The 19113-nt window shown below is 40.6% G+C and overlaps 1 protein-coding gene across 9 annotated transcripts in view; it reads left to right on the forward strand.

Annotated features, from left to right (window-relative positions):
- Positions 1–18782, forward strand: part of SULF2 (sulfatase 2) — a 122247-nt gene extending 103465 nt beyond the window's left edge. For 8 of the 9 annotated variants that reach the window (XM_069034537.1, XM_069034541.1, XM_069034544.1 and 5 more), the window contains 11 exons: positions 377–584; positions 7157–7400; positions 9236–9332; positions 9953–10047; positions 14186–14245; positions 14674–14843; positions 15327–15469; positions 15694–15817; positions 16280–16310; positions 16608–16664; positions 17704–18782. In XM_069034537.1, the coding sequence (XP_068890638.1) occupies positions 377–584; positions 7157–7400; positions 9236–9332; positions 9953–10047; positions 14186–14245; positions 14674–14843; positions 15327–15469; positions 15694–15817; positions 16280–16310; positions 16608–16664; positions 17704–17734 (1260 nt within the window). In that variant the 3' untranslated portion in view covers positions 17735–18782. The remainder of the gene's footprint in view (positions 1–376; positions 585–7156; positions 7401–9235; positions 9333–9952; positions 10048–14185; positions 14246–14673; positions 14844–15326; positions 15470–15693; positions 15818–16279; positions 16311–16607; positions 16665–17703) is intronic. The other variant, XM_069034538.1, reaches the window with a different exon arrangement.
- The last annotated feature ends 331 nt before the right edge of the window (positions 18783–19113 follow it).

Consider the following 19113-nt stretch of genomic DNA (forward strand, 5'->3'; position numbering starts at 1 on the left):
TTGGTCCCACTGCTCTGAGGGTTATAAATGCAGTAAGACTATCAGGATTAGGATATGGCTTGAATGTCCTTGGTTTATGCCACAGTTACATTTCTGAAAGTTGTCACTTGCCGCCTCCATGTTTTTAGCTGCAGTATTGATTTTTTAAAGAAATTTCAATTGTTCTGCCTCCAAGAAGCAAAATCAGAAACAAATGCAAGGGTGTTCCAAAGAGTTGCTGTTTTGTGTGAAAATGGAAGATTACAAAAATCTGGTTTGATAATAGGTGATAGATGAGCCCTGTTTTACTACAAGGAATATCTGATAAATTGCTGGAGCTGGCCATTAGACAGAGCACAGTTGGGACACATTTTTAATGACCAAATTTTTCTTCCAGAAATGGCAGTGTGTGGAAGATGCCACTGGAAAGCTCAAGCTGCACAAGTGCAAGGGAATGGGAAACTTGGCGGCTGCAGGCAATGGCAGAGGCACCTCCAATATTTTGCCCAAGTATTACAACAGGAATAGTGAAGATTGCAATTGTGAAGAGAATGAATACAAGCTGAGCCACATCGGACAGAGAAAGAAACTCTTCTCCAAGAGAAGTAAGCAAACCCACTGCATCTTCTGTCTCTGCCTTAGAAAGCTGTGGTTTGCTAACTTACGTAATCATCTTGACTTTTGTAGGCATTGAATTGTGTTAGCATATTTCCTGTGTATCTTAACTATGAAACAGCGTGTCTCATATTGGACAATCAGATTTGAAAATATCTGTAGGAAGAATGTTTGGTTCTGGAACATGCAGTGGCCATGCTGAAGAGGCAAATTGCACATGGTTACATAGGCCACGGAACATGAACAGTGTTCTACAGCAAATATTTCAGTTTTCAATAGCTACTGCAATGCTTGGAGCTGTTACTTCAGTAATTCATTTTTAATAGGGATGTGTGTACTTTGTTTACAGAAGCTGCTTGCTTCTAACATCCTTTTCCTTCTGCTCAGTCAGCAGAGACAAGGCTGACTTTTAATCAGAGATAATGACCAAAGGGGATGACTGTTTCTTGTTGCCTTGACACAGATTAGTGCTTTTTCAGAAAACCCATTTTACTGACTCTGTTAAACCTTAGTCAGACTAACATCTATATTTGAAGTATATAGCCTAGTTATAGATTAGAGGTAAATGGCAACACAGAATTATTAGTTACTTGTAATGTTTCTTTCATCTCACTTCACAAATACAGAGCCTTAATTATTTAGCAGATTAGTCTTTTTATATAATGACCTGGCACAAACTTGAAACACAGAGTTTTAATTTATTTTCTCCCACTATATTTGTCTTGCAAGCTGATTAATAGTTACTAAGCTAATTTTTAGTTGAAAAAAAATTACAGGTTCCATCAACTATACTTGATGTTCAAATATGTGGCACAGCAGATAATCTTTAAAGAACACTAGAATTTGTACTTATTTAACTACTTTTTTTTAAGTCACAGAGAAGGAAGTCAAGTCATGGGGAGTGAACAGCAGTAGTTGGAAGGCACTTAATGAGGACAGGAAAACAATTTAAGTGAGGGGAACATAATGCTATCTGATAATACTTAACACTTGCTTAAGTACTTTTCATTGTTGCTTTCTAAACATTAACTAATTTTCACAACATCCTAAGGAGGTGGTTATGTGTATAATTACCTTTAATTTATGTATGTAGGAAATTGAGCTAAAAAAAGTGAAAGTTGCTTCCTCTCACAGAGGGATCAGAATGGTGTTTTCTCCCTGTGTTCAGCTCAGAAGAGACAGAGTTTACACTATACCTTTCAGCTCATTAGCCTCAGTGAACCTTAAGGCACAAACTTCAGCAACATAAAATAGGATCTTGACAATCACATTGCCAATGTTTGTGTCTTAAGTAAACTATTTGGCTCCACAGATGCTTTGTTTTTCCCTCTGCCCACATCTGGAATGTGCTATACAGGGAAGAGGTTAGCTTGGACCTATTTACAGAGACCTTTTCATTTGGTGTTGGCCGTTATTCTACATGCACTTATCTAGTAAATCACACACCAAATGCAAATGAGCACAAAGCAGTACAAGTCAAGGTAACATGCCAAGGTTTTTCTAAACAAATTTTGTGGAAAGCTGTCTCACTGGACTGTGGATAGTTAAGAGGGTGACCTGGATACTCATGATGTGTATTTGGGTTTTTATGACCTGTTCCACTTTATTTGGGATAAAGTGTGGTCTGCGCTGGGTTGCATAAATCTTAGGGCACCTTTGGGGTCTGCTACACAATTGATGAGTGTCTGCTACAATTTGATGAGTGCATGAGATTACATTGCAGCCCTACTTGAATGCCATTAAATAATATTCATTAGTTTGAATCATTGCTAAATAGAAAATAGAAGTTTCTAACTGAACTAAGGGTCATGTTCACATTAATGCAGTAGTTCCAAGCAGTAGTGGAGTTTTGAAGGAAATGCCCTGATCTCTCCTTTTTGTTGTGCACAACAGAGATAGATTTGCAAAAGGTAATTTTGTTGGATTCCAATCTACAGTCATTTGCATAAAACTGGGATGGATGCCCTGCATCTAGGGTGCATCAAGCATGTTGTAAACCCTAGTAGTGTATAAGGATGGGTCTTTCAGAAAGATTGAAACCAGTTACGTATAGTGAGAACCTATGGTCTAAAAGACCAGACTAAATTTCTGGTAGAGGGGCTGGAGCACGAGATGTTTTGATAAAATAATTACTTTCTAGTGTGGGCATGGTCTACAACTCATTTTCAGGTGCACCAGTGCATTTAGCAGGGAACGGTATTTTCTAAATTGAGTAAGGTCAGTTTTAAAACAGGGTCCTGTCATATATGTGCCATTTGGACAATGCAAGAATACATAACTTGACTGCAAAGCTCTTAAGTGTCAGAAACCCATAAACATTAATATTTGGTATGCCTGGATTTAGGTGTCCAGAATGTTTTCATTTTTGTCCTCTTTATTTCTTTAGTATGCTCTTACTTTTATAAGAAAGATCAAACAGAGCTTTGCAGTAGGTAGAAATTTAAATAGTGAGCTATTAAAATCTTTGGCTGTCTTGTGGCCTATTATGTTTTTCTTGCTGTGGATTTGATCTCTTCTTCCTGTGATGAACGAGTGTGTGTGACTAAAGGAATTCTTAAGCTGCATGTAGAGAAATGATGATAGGCCACACTGATTAGTAAAGAAACAGAAAGTGTGTACAAAGGGGTTACTGCATTTTTATTGAAATTTTCCTGACATTCAATTTTCTTTTGAGGTAGTCTCAGTGCTGGATCAAAATGACAGTTTTAATAACATTCATTGTTACTGGGGGAAAAAAAATCCATTACTTTACAGATAATACATTAGAAGTATGATTTTTAATGGCAGTTGTGAAAAATGGGATACAAGATAGTACCTCTAAACTTTATCCGTATTTCTAGACACTAGAGATTTTTTAAAAGAATGTCTTTGAAGTGCCCAGTTTTACTTTGTGTTATCAAAAAAAAGAATGCTCTTCTGTCTACCAAGTGCAAAATGTATAGGCATTAGGAGAAAACTTTGTTCCTTTCAGGTTCCAATGAAGACAAACATGCTGGTCAAGTGGTGCAAGACCAGGTAGATGAGTGGGTCTCTGAAAGCAGTTGGCTTTCTTGGCTTAAATTCTTCTGGACTCCATTTTGTGACTCAATTTTGAGGTTGTAACTTCTTAGCAGTACCTTCTTAGCAGTAAGACAGCTGGTCTCTGTAGTAGTTGAGGAAGAGAGGCATTGGGATTCAGAGAGCTTACCAAAGCCAAACTTTGGTAATCTGAAGAAGGAAGCATAGATGTCTTTGGGCAAATATTTAACAGCCCTGGATCAACTGTTCGTAGGCTGTGTACAGAGGTAAATTGATTGGAGAATAAAACCTGGGAGAGTATTGACTAATAAGTAATTAAACATTAGTGTTTATGCCTGCGGTGCACTTTGCAGATGGGAGCACACAGCACAAATGAATATTGATCTTATTAAATATTTTAACCACTTCAGAGTTTGATACTAATCACAGCACTGAGTCAGCACTGTGGGTAGCACGTTAGGATAAAGCAATACAAGCAGTCCTTCATGAGCTGCCTCACTCCATACCAATTAGTTAGCTCTAAGGCTGCGTTATTTTGGCTGCAAAGGGAGGAGTAACCTGGCTCCTAGTTGTTCAGGGACACGTGTACTTGATGGTTCCCTGGGACTATCTGCTGAGGTCCAGCATGCTTGATTGGTGTATTAGACTTGGATGGAAGATGAGTTGTTAGTTGGCTGAGCTGAACAAGATAAAATGAAGGAATGATTAAATAAATGTGAGTTTATACTTTGAATCCAATTGGTAGGGTGTAGCTTTTTGGAACTTCCTCCTACTTTGGAAAAGATGGGAGTTTCCTTCTCTTTTATTCAAACATTTCCTGACTGGGTGCCTGAAATAGGGCTGGTCTTTTGTGGCTTTTTTTATCCCTTCAGCAGTGACTCACCTGGCTTAATATCAGCAATAAACTTTGAACCACAGGTGGAAAATGTGCAAAGCCAGACAATCCAGCTGGTATTCTACTTTCTGTGTGTGGCACTGACAAAAATATCATGCTTGGCCCAGTTTCAGGTGGGAGGAGATGTTTATTCCGCTTCCCACAGTCTGCAAAACGGCTTTTGAGACTGTGCAATCTATCTGAAATGAATGTAAGGCTTATTGAAAAAAGTCACTCTGCATTAATGCCAGAGCACGACAGTTAAGGAAGGTACTTTTCTGTCTATTTTGGTTGTTCTACCTCCGGTTCCATATTTTCTTTTCCCTTTGCTTATTTTGCTGGGGAGATTATCCCATTGAGGAAGATGGTCTTTCTGTGGAGCTTGGGATTGCAAGGATCGATATTCTCATTTGGCACATTGGTTGAATTTTCCCTTTATCAGATTGCAGAAGGAAGTCCCATCTCATGAGGTGTGCTGTGTGTTTCAGTCTCTTTAAATGAGAGGTGACCAAAGGACCCAAGGGACTTAGTTGTTTCTAGTAATGTCTGTGGTAACTCCAAGCCTCATACACTGAGCAAAGCCTCAGGCTCTCTGTCGTGGTTTGACACTGGTCCAACGCCAGGCACCCTTGAGAGCCACTCGCTCACCTTTCCCTGCCACAGCTGGGCAGAGGAGGGAAAAGGAAAGAAAAAAAAATTAACGAATGCTTCATGAGTGAGATAAGGACCATAAAACACTTCAAGGGCAAAACAGGCTCAACCTAAGTTGCAAAGTGAATTTATTACTAACAGAATCAGAGGAGGCTAATGAGAAGTAAAATAAGCCCTTAGAACACCTTCCACCCCCCAGCCCCTCCCTCCTTCCCACTGACAGCACAGAGAGACAGGGCATGGGGGTTTGGTCAGTTCATCACTGAGATTTCCTTCTGCTGCTCCAGGAGAGGAGTCTTCCCCTGTGAGGCCGTGGGGTCCCTCCCACGGGAGACAGTTCTCTGTGAACTTCCCCAGCATGGGTCCACTCTTATGAGCAGCAGCCACACAGCACCTGCTGCAGTGTGAGTCCTCCCACTGGCAAGTACTCCTCCCAGGACTGCTGTGCCATGGGTGTCTCTTTCAACGGGGTGCAGTCCTCCAAGGACAGGCTGCTCCAGCCTGGAAGCAGGGCCCTGTCTCTCCACCAGGTCTTCCACTGGAACACAGCCTCCTCCAGGCATCCACCCACTCTGGCATGGGCACCTCCCCCACGGGCCATGGGTGGATCTTTGCATCCCCCGTGGATCCCCATGGGCTGCAGGGGGACAACCTGATTCACCATGGTCTCACCACGGCCTGCAGAGGCATCTCGGCTCCAGCGCCTGGAGCACCTCCTCCCCCTCCTTCTTCACTGACCTTGGTGTTGCCATGTTGTTTTCCCTCACATGTTCTCACCTCCTCCTTTTCTCTGCCTAGAATCCAAAATCTCGTGACTTTGTTTTGATTTTCTTCTTAAATATGTCATTGCAGAGGCGCTACCAACCTCTCTAACTGGCCCAGTTTTGGCCAGCAGCATGTCCATCTTCAGAGCTATCAACCATTGGCCCTGTCAGACATGGTGGAAGCTTCCAGCAGCTTCCCCACCGGAGCCATCTTTGTGGCCCTCCTGCTACCTAAAACCAGGCCATGCCAAACCAATACACTCCCCTAGGGCAGGGAGCACAAGAGAGTCTGTGGTACCTAGGTTGTACTTTTTTCTCAAGGAATGATATGATTGTGCCTAATGAGTGACTCAGCAGTTGCTGGTGGTGAGCAGGAAATACAGTCAGAGATGGACTCCATCACACAGCAGGGAAGTTTAGATATAGATTTAGATTTCATAACTACATTCTCCTTGTGCCATTCCAGACCAAACAGAAGAGAGGAGTTCTGGGGATTTGGGCAAAGATCCATGAGACACTGGCAATTCATAACAAATGTTTCATTTTGCTTTTGAGCTGCAAATGCAGAAGCAAAGTTTGAGGGAGTACAGAGCACTGGAGGGTGGTGCTTCATGGAGAAACTGACTGTCTGGACTGCACATCAGGAAGAGAATTGCAAAGAAAAGAATTGCATGTGGATAAAAGTAAAGATTCGGATATTAATCCCTTCCAAAAAAATCAAGGATCTAGCCTTGAAGAATGAACATAGGACTGGGAAAAGCTCAGGCTGAGCACTAGGAATACTGGGACAACTTCCAGAAAGTGTTGCAGGAATCCTAGCAGTGAAGGATTGTACGGTGGACAGCAGAAAAGCACAGAGAACTGGTCCCTGAGGGTGACCCCGTGACAGCTGTCACAGCTGTCGTAGTTAGTGCTTAAGGTGTGACTGCCATCTGGTGATCGTGGGGGAAGAGCAAGCATCCATTTGAATGAGCTATTTGTTCTCACTGGTGCTGGACTAGAACATTTTCTTTCCCCTTTGCCATTCTTTTGTATTTGCATTGTATCTCCCCTCTCATGCCCTGAAGTGTCCATCCATCCACCCATCCATGCCAAAGTTGGGGAAGCAGCAGCTCACAGAACAACTGCAACAAACACTGTCATCCAGTTAATTCCAAACAGCACAGTATGGGCTGGGGTTTTTCCTTCCAAGAACCACAAAGAGGAGCAAATTGTAACATGCTGTTTCTGCCCTGCTTGCACTTTTTCCATGCAGAATTCAAACCAAGCTATGTCCGGAATCGCTCTGTCCGTTCTGTATCTGTTGAGCTGGATGGAACTGACTATAACCTGGTTTTAGAGGATGGTTACCAGCCCATCTTACCAAGGAACATCACCAAGCGGCACAAGGTGCAGAGGGCTGTTTTCCAGGAGGAGGAAGATAGAGACATGGGGGAATACAGTGGCACTGGTAGCATTGCCGAGTACACAGCCCCTAACCTGATCAAAGTAACCCACAGGTAAGTGCACATGGTAGATTTTGAAAAGCTTTTGCTCCTTAAGTGACTGCTTTACATAAATGGGTGGGTTGAAATGTGCTGAGCATGTTGTGTCCCTCTCAGATACCCAGTCTAGCTTCACTAAAATTCTTATTCCCATGTGTCCAATAGTGTTCAGTTTTGTTTTAGTTTCGTCGGTGCAGAGGGGCTGAAGCTCCTGAAGAGTTGCAGCAGTGCATTTGTGTCTTCTGCATTGGGTTGAGACAGTAACCACTCATCAGTGCATATGTTTCTAGTGAGGACAAGTAAAACTGTTTGCAACAGTGGTGTTAACTGTGTGAAACCAAAAGAGGCCTTACACCTGGAAATCAGTGTGTAGTGGATAACCTGGCCTGGCTGGAGACCAAAGGCCCTGACTGGAGCATGAACTGGTTTTGTGTCACTGGTTGCTTTGTACAGAGTTTTCTGTAACCAGTGCTAGGAGAGGAAAATCTATACTGTGACTGAAATTGGATGGGCCAGGAGCATTGGGAAATGAAACATATCGAGAGAGAAGGAAGGCAATTGTCTGATCACTTGGACTAGTAATAAGCTAAAATAATTTCCTCAGTGTTGAATCTAGGGACTGATGATGTCTCTTCAGCTGTACTTTAATTCATTTAGTCCCCATTTCCACCTGTGAATTATCAGAAAATCCACCAATCATCATTGATTACATGCATTGTTTCATGACAAGCTCATGTAAACATGCAGGAGCCAGGTAGCTGCTGTTGATATCTGTGTTTTCCATTTGACTTCTGTTCGCAGAAGTGAATTAGAAACTCACCAATATGAGGAAATGTAGGCATCAGAGAATTGTGCCCTCTTACCCCAGCTTCTCATGAATGTTTAGGACCCATGAATCACTGTTTGTTTTTTCCTTCTGGAACAAATTGAATTGACTTTTGCTGCCTTACTGGGTGAATCCAAGATTCGTACAAGGAACTGTCAGGAAGGTTGTGCATTATTCATGAGCTGTCCTTAGCAGAAAAGAAGGCTACGGGACAAAATACATGAGGTGGTTTAAAGAAAATAAAGCAGTATTGCAAATACTCAGCTTTAATTTAAACATGCATTCAGAAATGACTGCATGGTATTCAACCCCTAATAAACTTTCCAGGTAAATCTGTCAAGTGGTGATTTTTGCTTTCTTCTTTATTAAGTTTAAAAACTGGATTTCACTAGATGTTAGTGAAACATAAGGATTTTATATTGTCAGAGGGTGTTTTGCTTTGAAAGTCAGGGAGATACCCTTGAAAAATTTTAATCACTTTTGTAGAAAACATCAAAATTTCTTTGCTTCTGGTTTCTGGTTTTGGGTTTCCTCTCTTTTCTTTATGGTGTACAAGATGTATGGTGTATAAGATGGTATACATCTTATAAGGAAGTACTTTATCCTTGCTCCTACTCCTGCATTACTTAATTATGCATTGGGAAATTGCCTCTGAGTAATGCTTTCAATTCTTGCTAGTTAGTAATGATTGTTTATGTAGGAAGTCTAACGAATAAGCAAGAATTCTGTGCAGCACCCTTTACGTATAGAAATGAAGCAGTCAACAGGTTCTGCTTGATAGAAATATTCTCGTTGAATTTTTCTACTTAAAAATTTCCATGGCAACTCAAACCCAGACTTCTTTCCTGGCTCAGAACACACTTGTATTTTCTTGAATGAACATTGGTTTTTGAATTCTGCATGTCATTTCCAATCCATGGTCTCATTTGTCCTGGAGCTGTGTTATTAAGAGCAGCTGTTTGCATTGCTCTGAGTGTGTATGTGTAGCCACTGTAATAAACACTATTTGCTTTTCCATGCCAAGGTGCTATATCCTGGAGAATGATACCGTTCAGTGCGACACAGATCTGTACAGGTCACTGCAAGCTTGGAAGGACCATAAACTACATATTGACCATGAGGTCAGTGATGTTTTCAGTGTGTGTTTTTAGTGTTGCTTTCTGTGGGCTGATAGGATCAAGCTGACTGTCTGTGTGTCTGTTTGCCTCTGGGTGTCTTTGTCCCTCCCTGGAACCTTTTGAACTTGCTGGCTGATTTCAGAATGGACATTTCAGAAATAATTAAATTATTACAAGTTTGTGAAGACAAGATGCTGAGTGGAGGAGAGAATTGCAACTGAAGGTACAGCTGAGAAATGTCATATGGCTTATGAGACAAACAAGACTTAAAGCTGTCCCCATCCTGGGAAAAAATTAATCTGGCTCTTTTTAACATCTTAGTAGCTGTGTTCCCCAGTGTACCTCTGAAAACACAGTCCTTCAGTATCAAATATATAAGCCCAAGGAAAAGTGAGTTTAGTTTAGTTCATTAGTTTTGGTGTTTCTAGAATTAATTTCTTTTACTTGTTAGTGCTAGATAATTTGAACATGCTTGTTAGTGGTGAGAGTGAGAGCCATTGAAGGTAGTGAAGAGGAAGCTCTTGGTGACAGTAGGATGGGTTTGAGAAGGTTAGAATAAGACTAAATCATGCTGGTTTTTTTCAACCTCTGTCTTTGTGCCTTTTTGTTGTTTTTTTTTAAAGATTGAAACTTTGCAAAATAAAATAAAAAACCTGAGGGAGGTGAGAGGTCATCTAAAGAAGAAGCGACCTGAAGAGTGTGATTGTAACAAACTAAGGTATTTTTTGTGTACTTCAGAAAAATTATTTTTAGTGTGCAACTGTAACTGATTTATGTCCTCACAGGAGAGATCAGGATCTGTTTTTTTCAGTGGTTGCCTGCTTACTGTACTCTTGTGTACACATTCAGGGGAAGTTGAGCTGCAGCACAAGTACAAGGCCCACTGTCTGCCAGGCGGGAGTTTAATTGCCTCTGCACCACATCAAGTGGTGATGATGTAACAGGTCATGTGACATGGCTTGTAAACCAGTTAGTTATGCTCTTGTACTGAAGATGCTGCTGTTAGATATTGGAGATTATTATTTTAAGCTGCACGTTTTTTTCTGAAAACTTTCACAAGGGCAAATCGTTATTATGGTGGAGTGATACACAAATCTGTTTTACAAATAACAATACATGATGTATATGAATGGGGAGATGAGAGAATTTTTTCCAATCCAATTTTTTTTCAAGGCTTGGAGGTATTATCTCCCAGGATGAAATCACTGCACTATTTAGCAGCTGCATCAGGTGGGAGAGGCAGGAATTTAACAGCTGGTGGAGAGTACCTGTATTTGTAACTACTACTGACTCAGTGCACCAGATCTCTTTTTTTTCATACTACAAATTATTTGTGAATGAAGTGCAGTAGGCACTTGAATACTGATTATGCGTTAAGGTCTCTGCATAGTTGGTTCTTACGTAGCCAAACATTTGCAAAATGGCCATATGATTAGCCCATTGATTATGTGGAAAGAAGGTCCATAGAATCATAGAATGTTAAGGTTCAGAAGGGACTTAAAGATCATCCAGTTGCAGCCCCACTGCCATGGGCAGGAACACCTCCCACTAGACCAGGTTGCTCATGGCCTTATACAGCCTGGCTTTGAACACTGCAAGGGTTGAGGAATCTACAGCCTCCCTGGGCAACCTGTACCAGTGTCTCACCACCCTCACAGTAAAAAATTGGCTTCTAATACCTAACCTAAATTTCCCCTTTACAATTTGTACCTATTGCCCCTTGTCCTATCACTACAGTTCCAGACAGAGTCTCTCTACGGCTTCCCTGTAGGCCCTTTCAGATACTGCATGGCTCCTATGAGGTCTCCACACACAACCTTCTCTTCTCCAGGCTGAAGAGTCCCAACTTTCTCAGCCTGTCTTTGTAGGGTATGTGCTCCAGTCCTCTTATCAACTTTGTGGCTTCCTCTGGACTTGCTCCAGCAGTTCCATGTCATTCTTATGTTCGGGACTGTACACAGTCCTCCACTTGGGGTCTCACAAGAGCAGACTAGAGGGGTAGAATCCCCTTCCTGGACCTGCTGGCCACACTCCTTTGGGTGAAGCCCAGGATAGATGTGGCTTTCTGGGCTGCAAGTGCTCACTGTGGGCTTGGGTGCTTCATCAACCATCACCCCCACATTTCTCTCCACAGAGCTGCTCACAGTAACTTCTCTACCCAAACTGTAGATTTGTCAGAGATTGCCATAACCCAGGTGTAGGACCTTGCCCTTCCCTTTGTTGAACTTCATGAGGTTTGCATTGGCCCCGTCTCTCAAGCCTGTCAAGGTCCCTCTGTATGGCATCTCTTCTCTCTAGAGTGTGTGACTGCACCACACAGCTTGGTGTCATCCACAAACTTGCTGAGTGTGCCCTTGATCCCACTGTGTGTTGACAACAAAGACATTTGAGCATTATCAGCCCCAATATTGACCCCCGAGGGCCCTCACTCATCACAGGTCTCCACATGGACAAGGGGCCCTTGAACGCAATTCTTTGCGTGGGACCATCCAGCCAGTTCTTCCTCTGCTGAGTGATCTATCCATCAAATCTATGTCTCTACAATTTAAAAGACAAGGATGTCATGGGGGACAGTGTCAAATGCTTTACATAAGTTCAGGTAGACAGTGTCAGTTGCTCTGCTTCCTCCACCAACACTGTAGCCCAGTCACAAAAGGCTACCAAATTTGTCAGGCACAATTTCCCCTTTGTAAAGCCATGTTGGCTGTTACCCATCACCTCTTCAATTTCCATGTGCCCTTAGCATAGCTTCCAGAAGAATCTGTTCCATGAGCTTGCCGGGCATAGAAACAAGACTGACTGATCTGTGGTGTCCTGGATCTTCTGCTTTCCCCTTTTTAAAAATGGGCATTATATTTCCCTTTTTCTAATCAGCAGGGACTTGACTGCCACAATTTTTCAAAAATGGTGGATAGTGGCTTAGCAACTTTCCATGCAAGATCCCTCGGGACCCATGAAAAAATCTTATCAGGTCCCATGGACTTGTGCACATTCAGGTTCCTTAGATGATCTCAAACCTGATCCTGATCCAGATTCAAGCACACCTGAAACCCAGGGGCAATCGAGCTCTTGCTCTGAAAATAAGCACAACAGAAAATCTTCCAAAATTGAACAGAATTTTCCCCTGAGAAAAGCTGTTCAGAAAGAGACCAGGAGCACCTTCTCCTGCTCATGGTGATCACAGAGCCAGCTCTGAGGCTGCTGAGAGCCAGGTATCACTGGGTGTACTGTAGCCACAGTGGCAGAATGGTATGATTATCACAAAAAAAAGCGCTGTATCTGAATGGAATCAAAACCGCAAGGCAGCTGTGCTGTCAGCTGTGGCTAAAGCACCTCTTACCAAGTAGACTCTGTGAGAGGGTGTGGATAAAACTTCTCTTTCTCACTGGTGTCACAGAATGCCTTTTTGAACTTAATGCTTAAAACCTTGGAGGTGCAACATACTCTACAGATACGAGGTATATAATTATTGTGGATGTGGCCCATGTGGGCAACGTAGTTTCAGCACCAGATCACTAACATATGGAAAACATCAATTTCTTGGGTTATGGGAGCCCACATCAAAAACTGCTTAAGATGTATCATTCTAGATGGTAAATAGACAGAAACTTTATCTTGGTTTATAATCCACTGCTTTCAAAACTGATTAACTGAGTTTATATAAACTGAGCTTATTTAATATGTACTGTAAAGATGAATTTATTTTTGGTGAATGTTTTATAGAAAATGTAAAATAATTTTATTTTTCAGACTGATATAGAGTACACTTATATTCGTGCATGGCATTATTAAGATGACTAATCCCACTGAAATCAATGAAGTTAATCATCTGAGTTATATATGGTCAAGTGTTTGCATTTTAATTGCATTGATTTAGCATTTAGAATTAGTTGATGAAATGCCCAGCATCTGTGCAAGATGAAAAAATTGACTGAAGAAGATAGTTCTTTAATAAACTTACTTTATTAATTTGTTATGCGGATTAAATTTAAGAAATCTCCCAATAGCATTAAGAACTTAAAAGATTTGTTTTGAAGGGAATTTTAATACAACTAATTGAATTCAGGCGTACTGTTTAGAAAACAACATTTATTAAACCAAGTTTGAATTTGCTGATTTGTGTAGGTAGTAGCTTTATCAATGAGAAAATATTGCCATTGACTGAGGCTGTTCTTTTTTTTAACTTTGGTAATGCCACAGAAAAGGAAATTTCTGAAAAATTGTTAAGAGTTCCTGGAGATGAAGGCAAAGCAGTAGTAACTCAGCCAGAATATATGTCTGCTTACGCTCTATCTCTGACTATATTAGACACTGCTCTTGCTGGGACAGTTCAATCCATCTTGTTAAAGTTTTCCTGGAACTTCCAGCTAGTAATAGTGGAGGACACCCACATCCCCTGCCTCCCAGCCCTACAAAGTACAGCTGGTGTTGAAATGCTTGTATTCAGAAGGAAAATAATGGGAACGTTGTATAAACTTGTCATTAGGGAATTTAGGGAATATTCAGTTGCAGAAATGTAATTTAATTACAAATCTATTTATTCCATGTGCCTCGTGTAGGGAAACAACCAGTTTAAAATAATAGTCAATTGTAGCTGGACATGGCTATACATTGCAATGCAGTGTTAGCACACCGGGTGTCACTGTGGACAAAGGAGCGGAAGAAAGAGGCGCAGTGAGGCTGGGAAGTGCCTGATCCAGTCGAGCAAGATTGCCTTTATTCATCACATACACTAATAAATTGAAGAGAGAAGTGACACTGGATTAAATCTGTTTCAAATCCAGTCAGATAATGTGGTAAGAACAGGGGCAGTTGTCTTGCTGTTGTTCACCAGCAATGTTGTTTTTATTTTCCAGTTATCATTCAAAACACAAGAGCAAACTGAGACACAAAGGATCCAGTCTTCATCCTTTCAAGTAAGTGAAGGCCTGTTCCTTTGAAAGATGATGTTCAAAATGTTAATATTAACATTTGGTCTGTACACACCAGTTACACACTAGGCAAAAGTAGTAGTATTTAATTTATCCTGTATTAAAAAGCATAAACACAGGGACATCTGGGCAAGGAACTAAGCCCATATCAAAATGCTTGTAAATTCTAAGATAAAGTCTCTGCTTTGGAAAATACCACATTGCAAACCTCAGGCCTACAAGCCTCTTTGGCTGCTTTTTTTTTTCCAGTGCTATTGAATTGCAGAGTCATCTCCATTTGTATGGAACACCATTTAATTAAAAAATGCAGATTCTTTCCCTCTGAGCAGCTTATTTTATTAGCTGGTTCGGGTTTTTTTAGGTGTGTTCAAGTTTAACAGAGTTTGCATGACCCTAATGTTTCATGTGTGCAGGAAAGCCCTACAGGAGAAAGACAGGCTGTGGCTGCTGCGAGAGCAGAGACGGAAGAAGAAACTGCGTAAATTGCTTAAGAGAATTAAAAATAATGACACATGCAGCATGCCTGGTCTGACCTGCTTCACCCATGACAACCAGCACTGGCAAACTGCTCCCCTGTGGACACGTAAGAATACTGTAAACTAAGGAATGGGGGGCAAGTTTTGGCTAGACTGGGCCAGGATGTTGGGTTGCTAGCAGCTACTGGTTTTGGTTTACAGCTACTCTGTAACCAAAGCCATGCAGTCTTCTCCATAGTAAATAATCTCTGTTTCAGTGTTGTAGTTATTCTTGCACAAAAGGCAAGGATGTAAAACCAACTGCAAATAACCAACAGATACTGAATACTGTACAATGACCTGCATGGTATCTCACCATCTGGAATGTTTTCCAACCAGAGAAAGCAACTAGACAAGAGGTTACTTTAGTCATGTTATGTGGGTTGGGTATGCACAGAACAAGAAGCTGATGCTGGAAGGCATTCTTTGGTTTAGAGCTCAGGAGTGAGAGTAACTGTCTATGAATAAAGTAATACCATAAACAGAAAGTAATTAACAGGGCTAAAGACAGAAGCATGTAGCTTATGTCTTTATAACTCTTGAATTTGCAGTGGGCCCTTTCTGTGCCTGTACCAGTGCCAACAACAACACATACTGGTGTTTGAGGACAATCAACGAGACCCACAACTTCCTGTTCTGTGAATTTGCTACTGGATTTTTGGAGTATTTTGATCTCAATACCGATCCATATCAGGTATTTGATCATAGACCTTGAGATCACAGCTCAAGAAACACATCATTGTTACTTATCAGCAATAAATTGAAATTGTGCAGTATTGCTGCAGGATGTAGTTAAGGCCTGTATCATTTAAACTAGTATAATGTGGCTCTTTCCTGTTACAAATAAACAACCTATATTCCAAAAGTTACAAAATTACAGAGCAATAGTTACTAACAAGAACCACCTGTTTATTGCAGCTAATTAATGCAGTGAATACGCTCGACAGAGATGTTCTTAATCGGTTGCACGTCCAGCTCATGGAACTCAGAAGTTGCAGAGGGTATAAGCAATGCAATCCAAGAACTAGGAACATGGATCTAGGTAAGTGCCTCTCCTATTGCACTCACAAACTCCCCAAAAGACCCTTACCATTATGAAACTTATGATTTACTTACACTAGTAATGTCCTGCTGAGGCTGACTGCGTTCTCAGATTTTTGTACGTGTTCAGTTTGTGTTATGTCATGTTTTTAAGATGAAGAATGACCCTTAGCATAGTGATAAATATTGCTGAGATGCAGGAGAAGATGAGGAAGGAACAGTACTGGTGAAAGAGGGAGAGAATACCGTAATAGCCACTGTTAGGTGGTCACAGGTCAGTTCAAGTTGGAAGGGACTTCTGGAGTTCTGCTCCAAACTTCTGCTCAGTGCAGGGTCAGATATGAGGGCATACCAGCTTACTCAAGGCATCAGGAAATTTGTTAAATTCTTGAGTATTTGTTTTAAATTGTGATTTACCTCATACAGGCAATTGTTAGTAACATTGTTAATTTTCTTCATATAGGACTTAAAGATGGAAGCTACGAGCAGTACAGGTACATTTAAAAAAAAAAGTTATGTTATTATTCTTAAGTACTACCTTCATGCTGAAAGAGCAAGTGTGGGATTGGGAACCACATGGAAAGCCCTGGCCTAAAAGAGCATTTGAAAGACCTTTCCACCCCAGTTGCTTTGAAACACTGGAGCTATTTGTTTCAATGTTACAGTATGTTCTGATCCTAGTAGTCAAAATTCTGGCTGAATTTTTCTTCCTCCTCTTTCACACTGTGTGGTGCTGGTTGCTTTCTTGGTGATGGTTAACTTTTTTTCTCCTTTTGCTGCTTGAAAATTAGGCAATTTCAGCGTCGAAAATGGCCAGATGTGAAGAGACGATCATCTGCCAAGTCACTGTGAGTTGGGAGCAATTCACCAAAAGCATTAGCTTTTACTTAGCTTTTTCCCTTCTCTTTTTGCATGCACCACCTTTTTTACCATCATCATCTATTCTCATGGAATGCTTAGGAGGAAAGTCCTCTAAATTATGCAAGAAATACGATACTGCCATATCTTTACTGACTACTATTGCTGCACAAAACCTCTTGGTACATGTTTTTTGGGAATCTAGGAGCATTAAGGTCAAGGCAATTTTAAACAAGTTAGATGCTCAGTTGAAGAAACCAGTTATGGTCAACTGCCAGTAAAAATTGAAGTCCAGTATATTGGTTTTGTCTGGATTTAAACTAGTAGCAGCTACCTAGTGGTTTTTCACACAGTCCAGAAAGAACAAAACCGACTGATTTCTCATGAGTTGTGAGGCAGCATCATGTATTTTCTTGCTCTTTATCCAACTACAGCCTTGTGCTGTGAGCAGAAAAAGGAATTTAAAACAGAAAGTAGACTACAAGACAGATTTGTATCTAAAACTGCTTTTTTCTTACTCAGCTGGCATTTAAAACTTGATGATGATCTGGCAGTTTCTCAAACTGCCAGAGCTCCAAGGTGAGGTACAAATTTACGTATATTAAAAAATTACCGTTGCCTGTTACTGTCTCTGAATCTCCCCTTAAAAAGAAGACAGAGACTTCAATTCATTAAAAATCATAAAGTGTTCTCAAACTGTACAGTGGAAAAACCAGGTACAAGTCCCTTTCTAGGCACAGTCTGGTCTTCTTGCCCAAGAGGAGTTGCTCGTATAATGCAGTGTTTTTATTTCTAATTGAAGAGATCTAAGACTGGCTTTAGAACCAAAATGAAGGCTGAATTAACAAGCTGTGTACAGGCTGAAGTTTCAAACACAGTTGGATTGTTTCTGTCATTCAAGTGCTATGCTTTTATAGGTGGTTCACGGTGTTTCCATTGTTTTTTACTGCATGGAACCATTAAAAATACCTTTCTAACTACTTTCTACTAGAATGCTATACACTAAACTGCATTTGTTTTATTTTAAAGAGGACAACTGTGGGAAGGCTGGGAGGGCTAATCTCCCCCATGTGCTGCACCTCCATGAGGATACAACCTGGCCAGGACTTGAATCCATGTACAGACTAAATGAATTTTAACGTTTGCCTGAAGAACTGGATAAACTTTGAGGCTGAAATAGATAGAATGTTTGCACTGGTGAGTGAGTTGAATAGAAGCAGTGAAATAATGGGAAATGCTGTCAGAAATACAGGTCTCTGAAATCCACTGTTGTACCTGCTTTTTTGCTTTGGATTATACCTCATCATCTTCACAAGGCATTTTACTTCAAGACACAACTAACGCTGATTCAGGAATTGATACAGGAGGAAACCTAGCCAAATCCCAAAGAGGACTGCCGCTGCAGCGACAGTGTTTACACAGACAGTTGAAGGGACCTTAAAACAATTTCCAGTTCACCTGTATCTTTAGTTGCCATGAGAAAAACTTCAAAGCCAAGTACAACTCTAAAGCAAGATTTAGAAAACAAGCTTTTTCTTATCACTGGGGTAATGGTTGAAAAGAACTTTGAAAAGATTCAGGAACTGAAGTCAGCAGCACTGAGTGTTCTCAATACCATGGAGTTTCTTCAATTTCCTCTGAGGATACATTTTAGTTCCACATCTACTTGTTCATCGTATTGTCACTTCTATGAATATTAGAGAAAATCTTGTCTAACAGGATGCCAGATTTTTGGAGGGGTAGTGTAAATATTGATCAGTATACTGTTTGAAAATAAATTCCTTCAGGTTGTGAAGAACTTTGTTAATAAAAAAGTGTAATGCCCACCCACCATTTCTCAAAATGCTACTTACTGTTGCATAGTACGTCAGAATTTACTCATTTTTAAAGGTACTGAAAAATTTCAGTAAATGTACATCTTAAATTTTAACAAAATCTGATTTGTATGACTTTTTTTATGTGGTAATATTATACTGTATGTTCAAAACCAAAACAGTTCCTTTGAGAAAGCAGTGTTTGCTTAGCAGTGTAACTTTTACATTTATTTTTTAAAAAAGGCAGCTCTGAGAGTTCAATACTTGTAGTTAATAAAGAATAATCTAGTTCTACTTTAGTCTGCAAAAAAATAAATGTTCTGAGTAACAGTTACTGTTCAAATGTTTTCACAGGGGAAAAAACCTATAATTTTACTAAGCACAGTGTACAGAATTATTTGAGTAGTTTCATAAGGACATTATTAAATATGTTGTAGTACAGGCACTAGTAGTGAGATTTGCATTTTTAATTTGTTTCATGTTACATTGCTACCTGTGTTTAAAGGCAAATGCCTGAGGGTGCTCATGGGACAGACTCAACAACCCGTGGCCTTCACTCCTAACAAAGAGGTATTTTTTTTCAAAATGCAAACTTGCCCTTGTAGAAATGCAGTGTAAAAATACA

Source organism: Aphelocoma coerulescens, chromosome 20 (assembly GCF_041296385.1).
Source record: "Aphelocoma coerulescens isolate FSJ_1873_10779 chromosome 20, UR_Acoe_1.0, whole genome shotgun sequence".
In the NCBI taxonomy this organism is placed as follows: domain Eukaryota; kingdom Metazoa; phylum Chordata; class Aves; order Passeriformes; family Corvidae; genus Aphelocoma; species Aphelocoma coerulescens.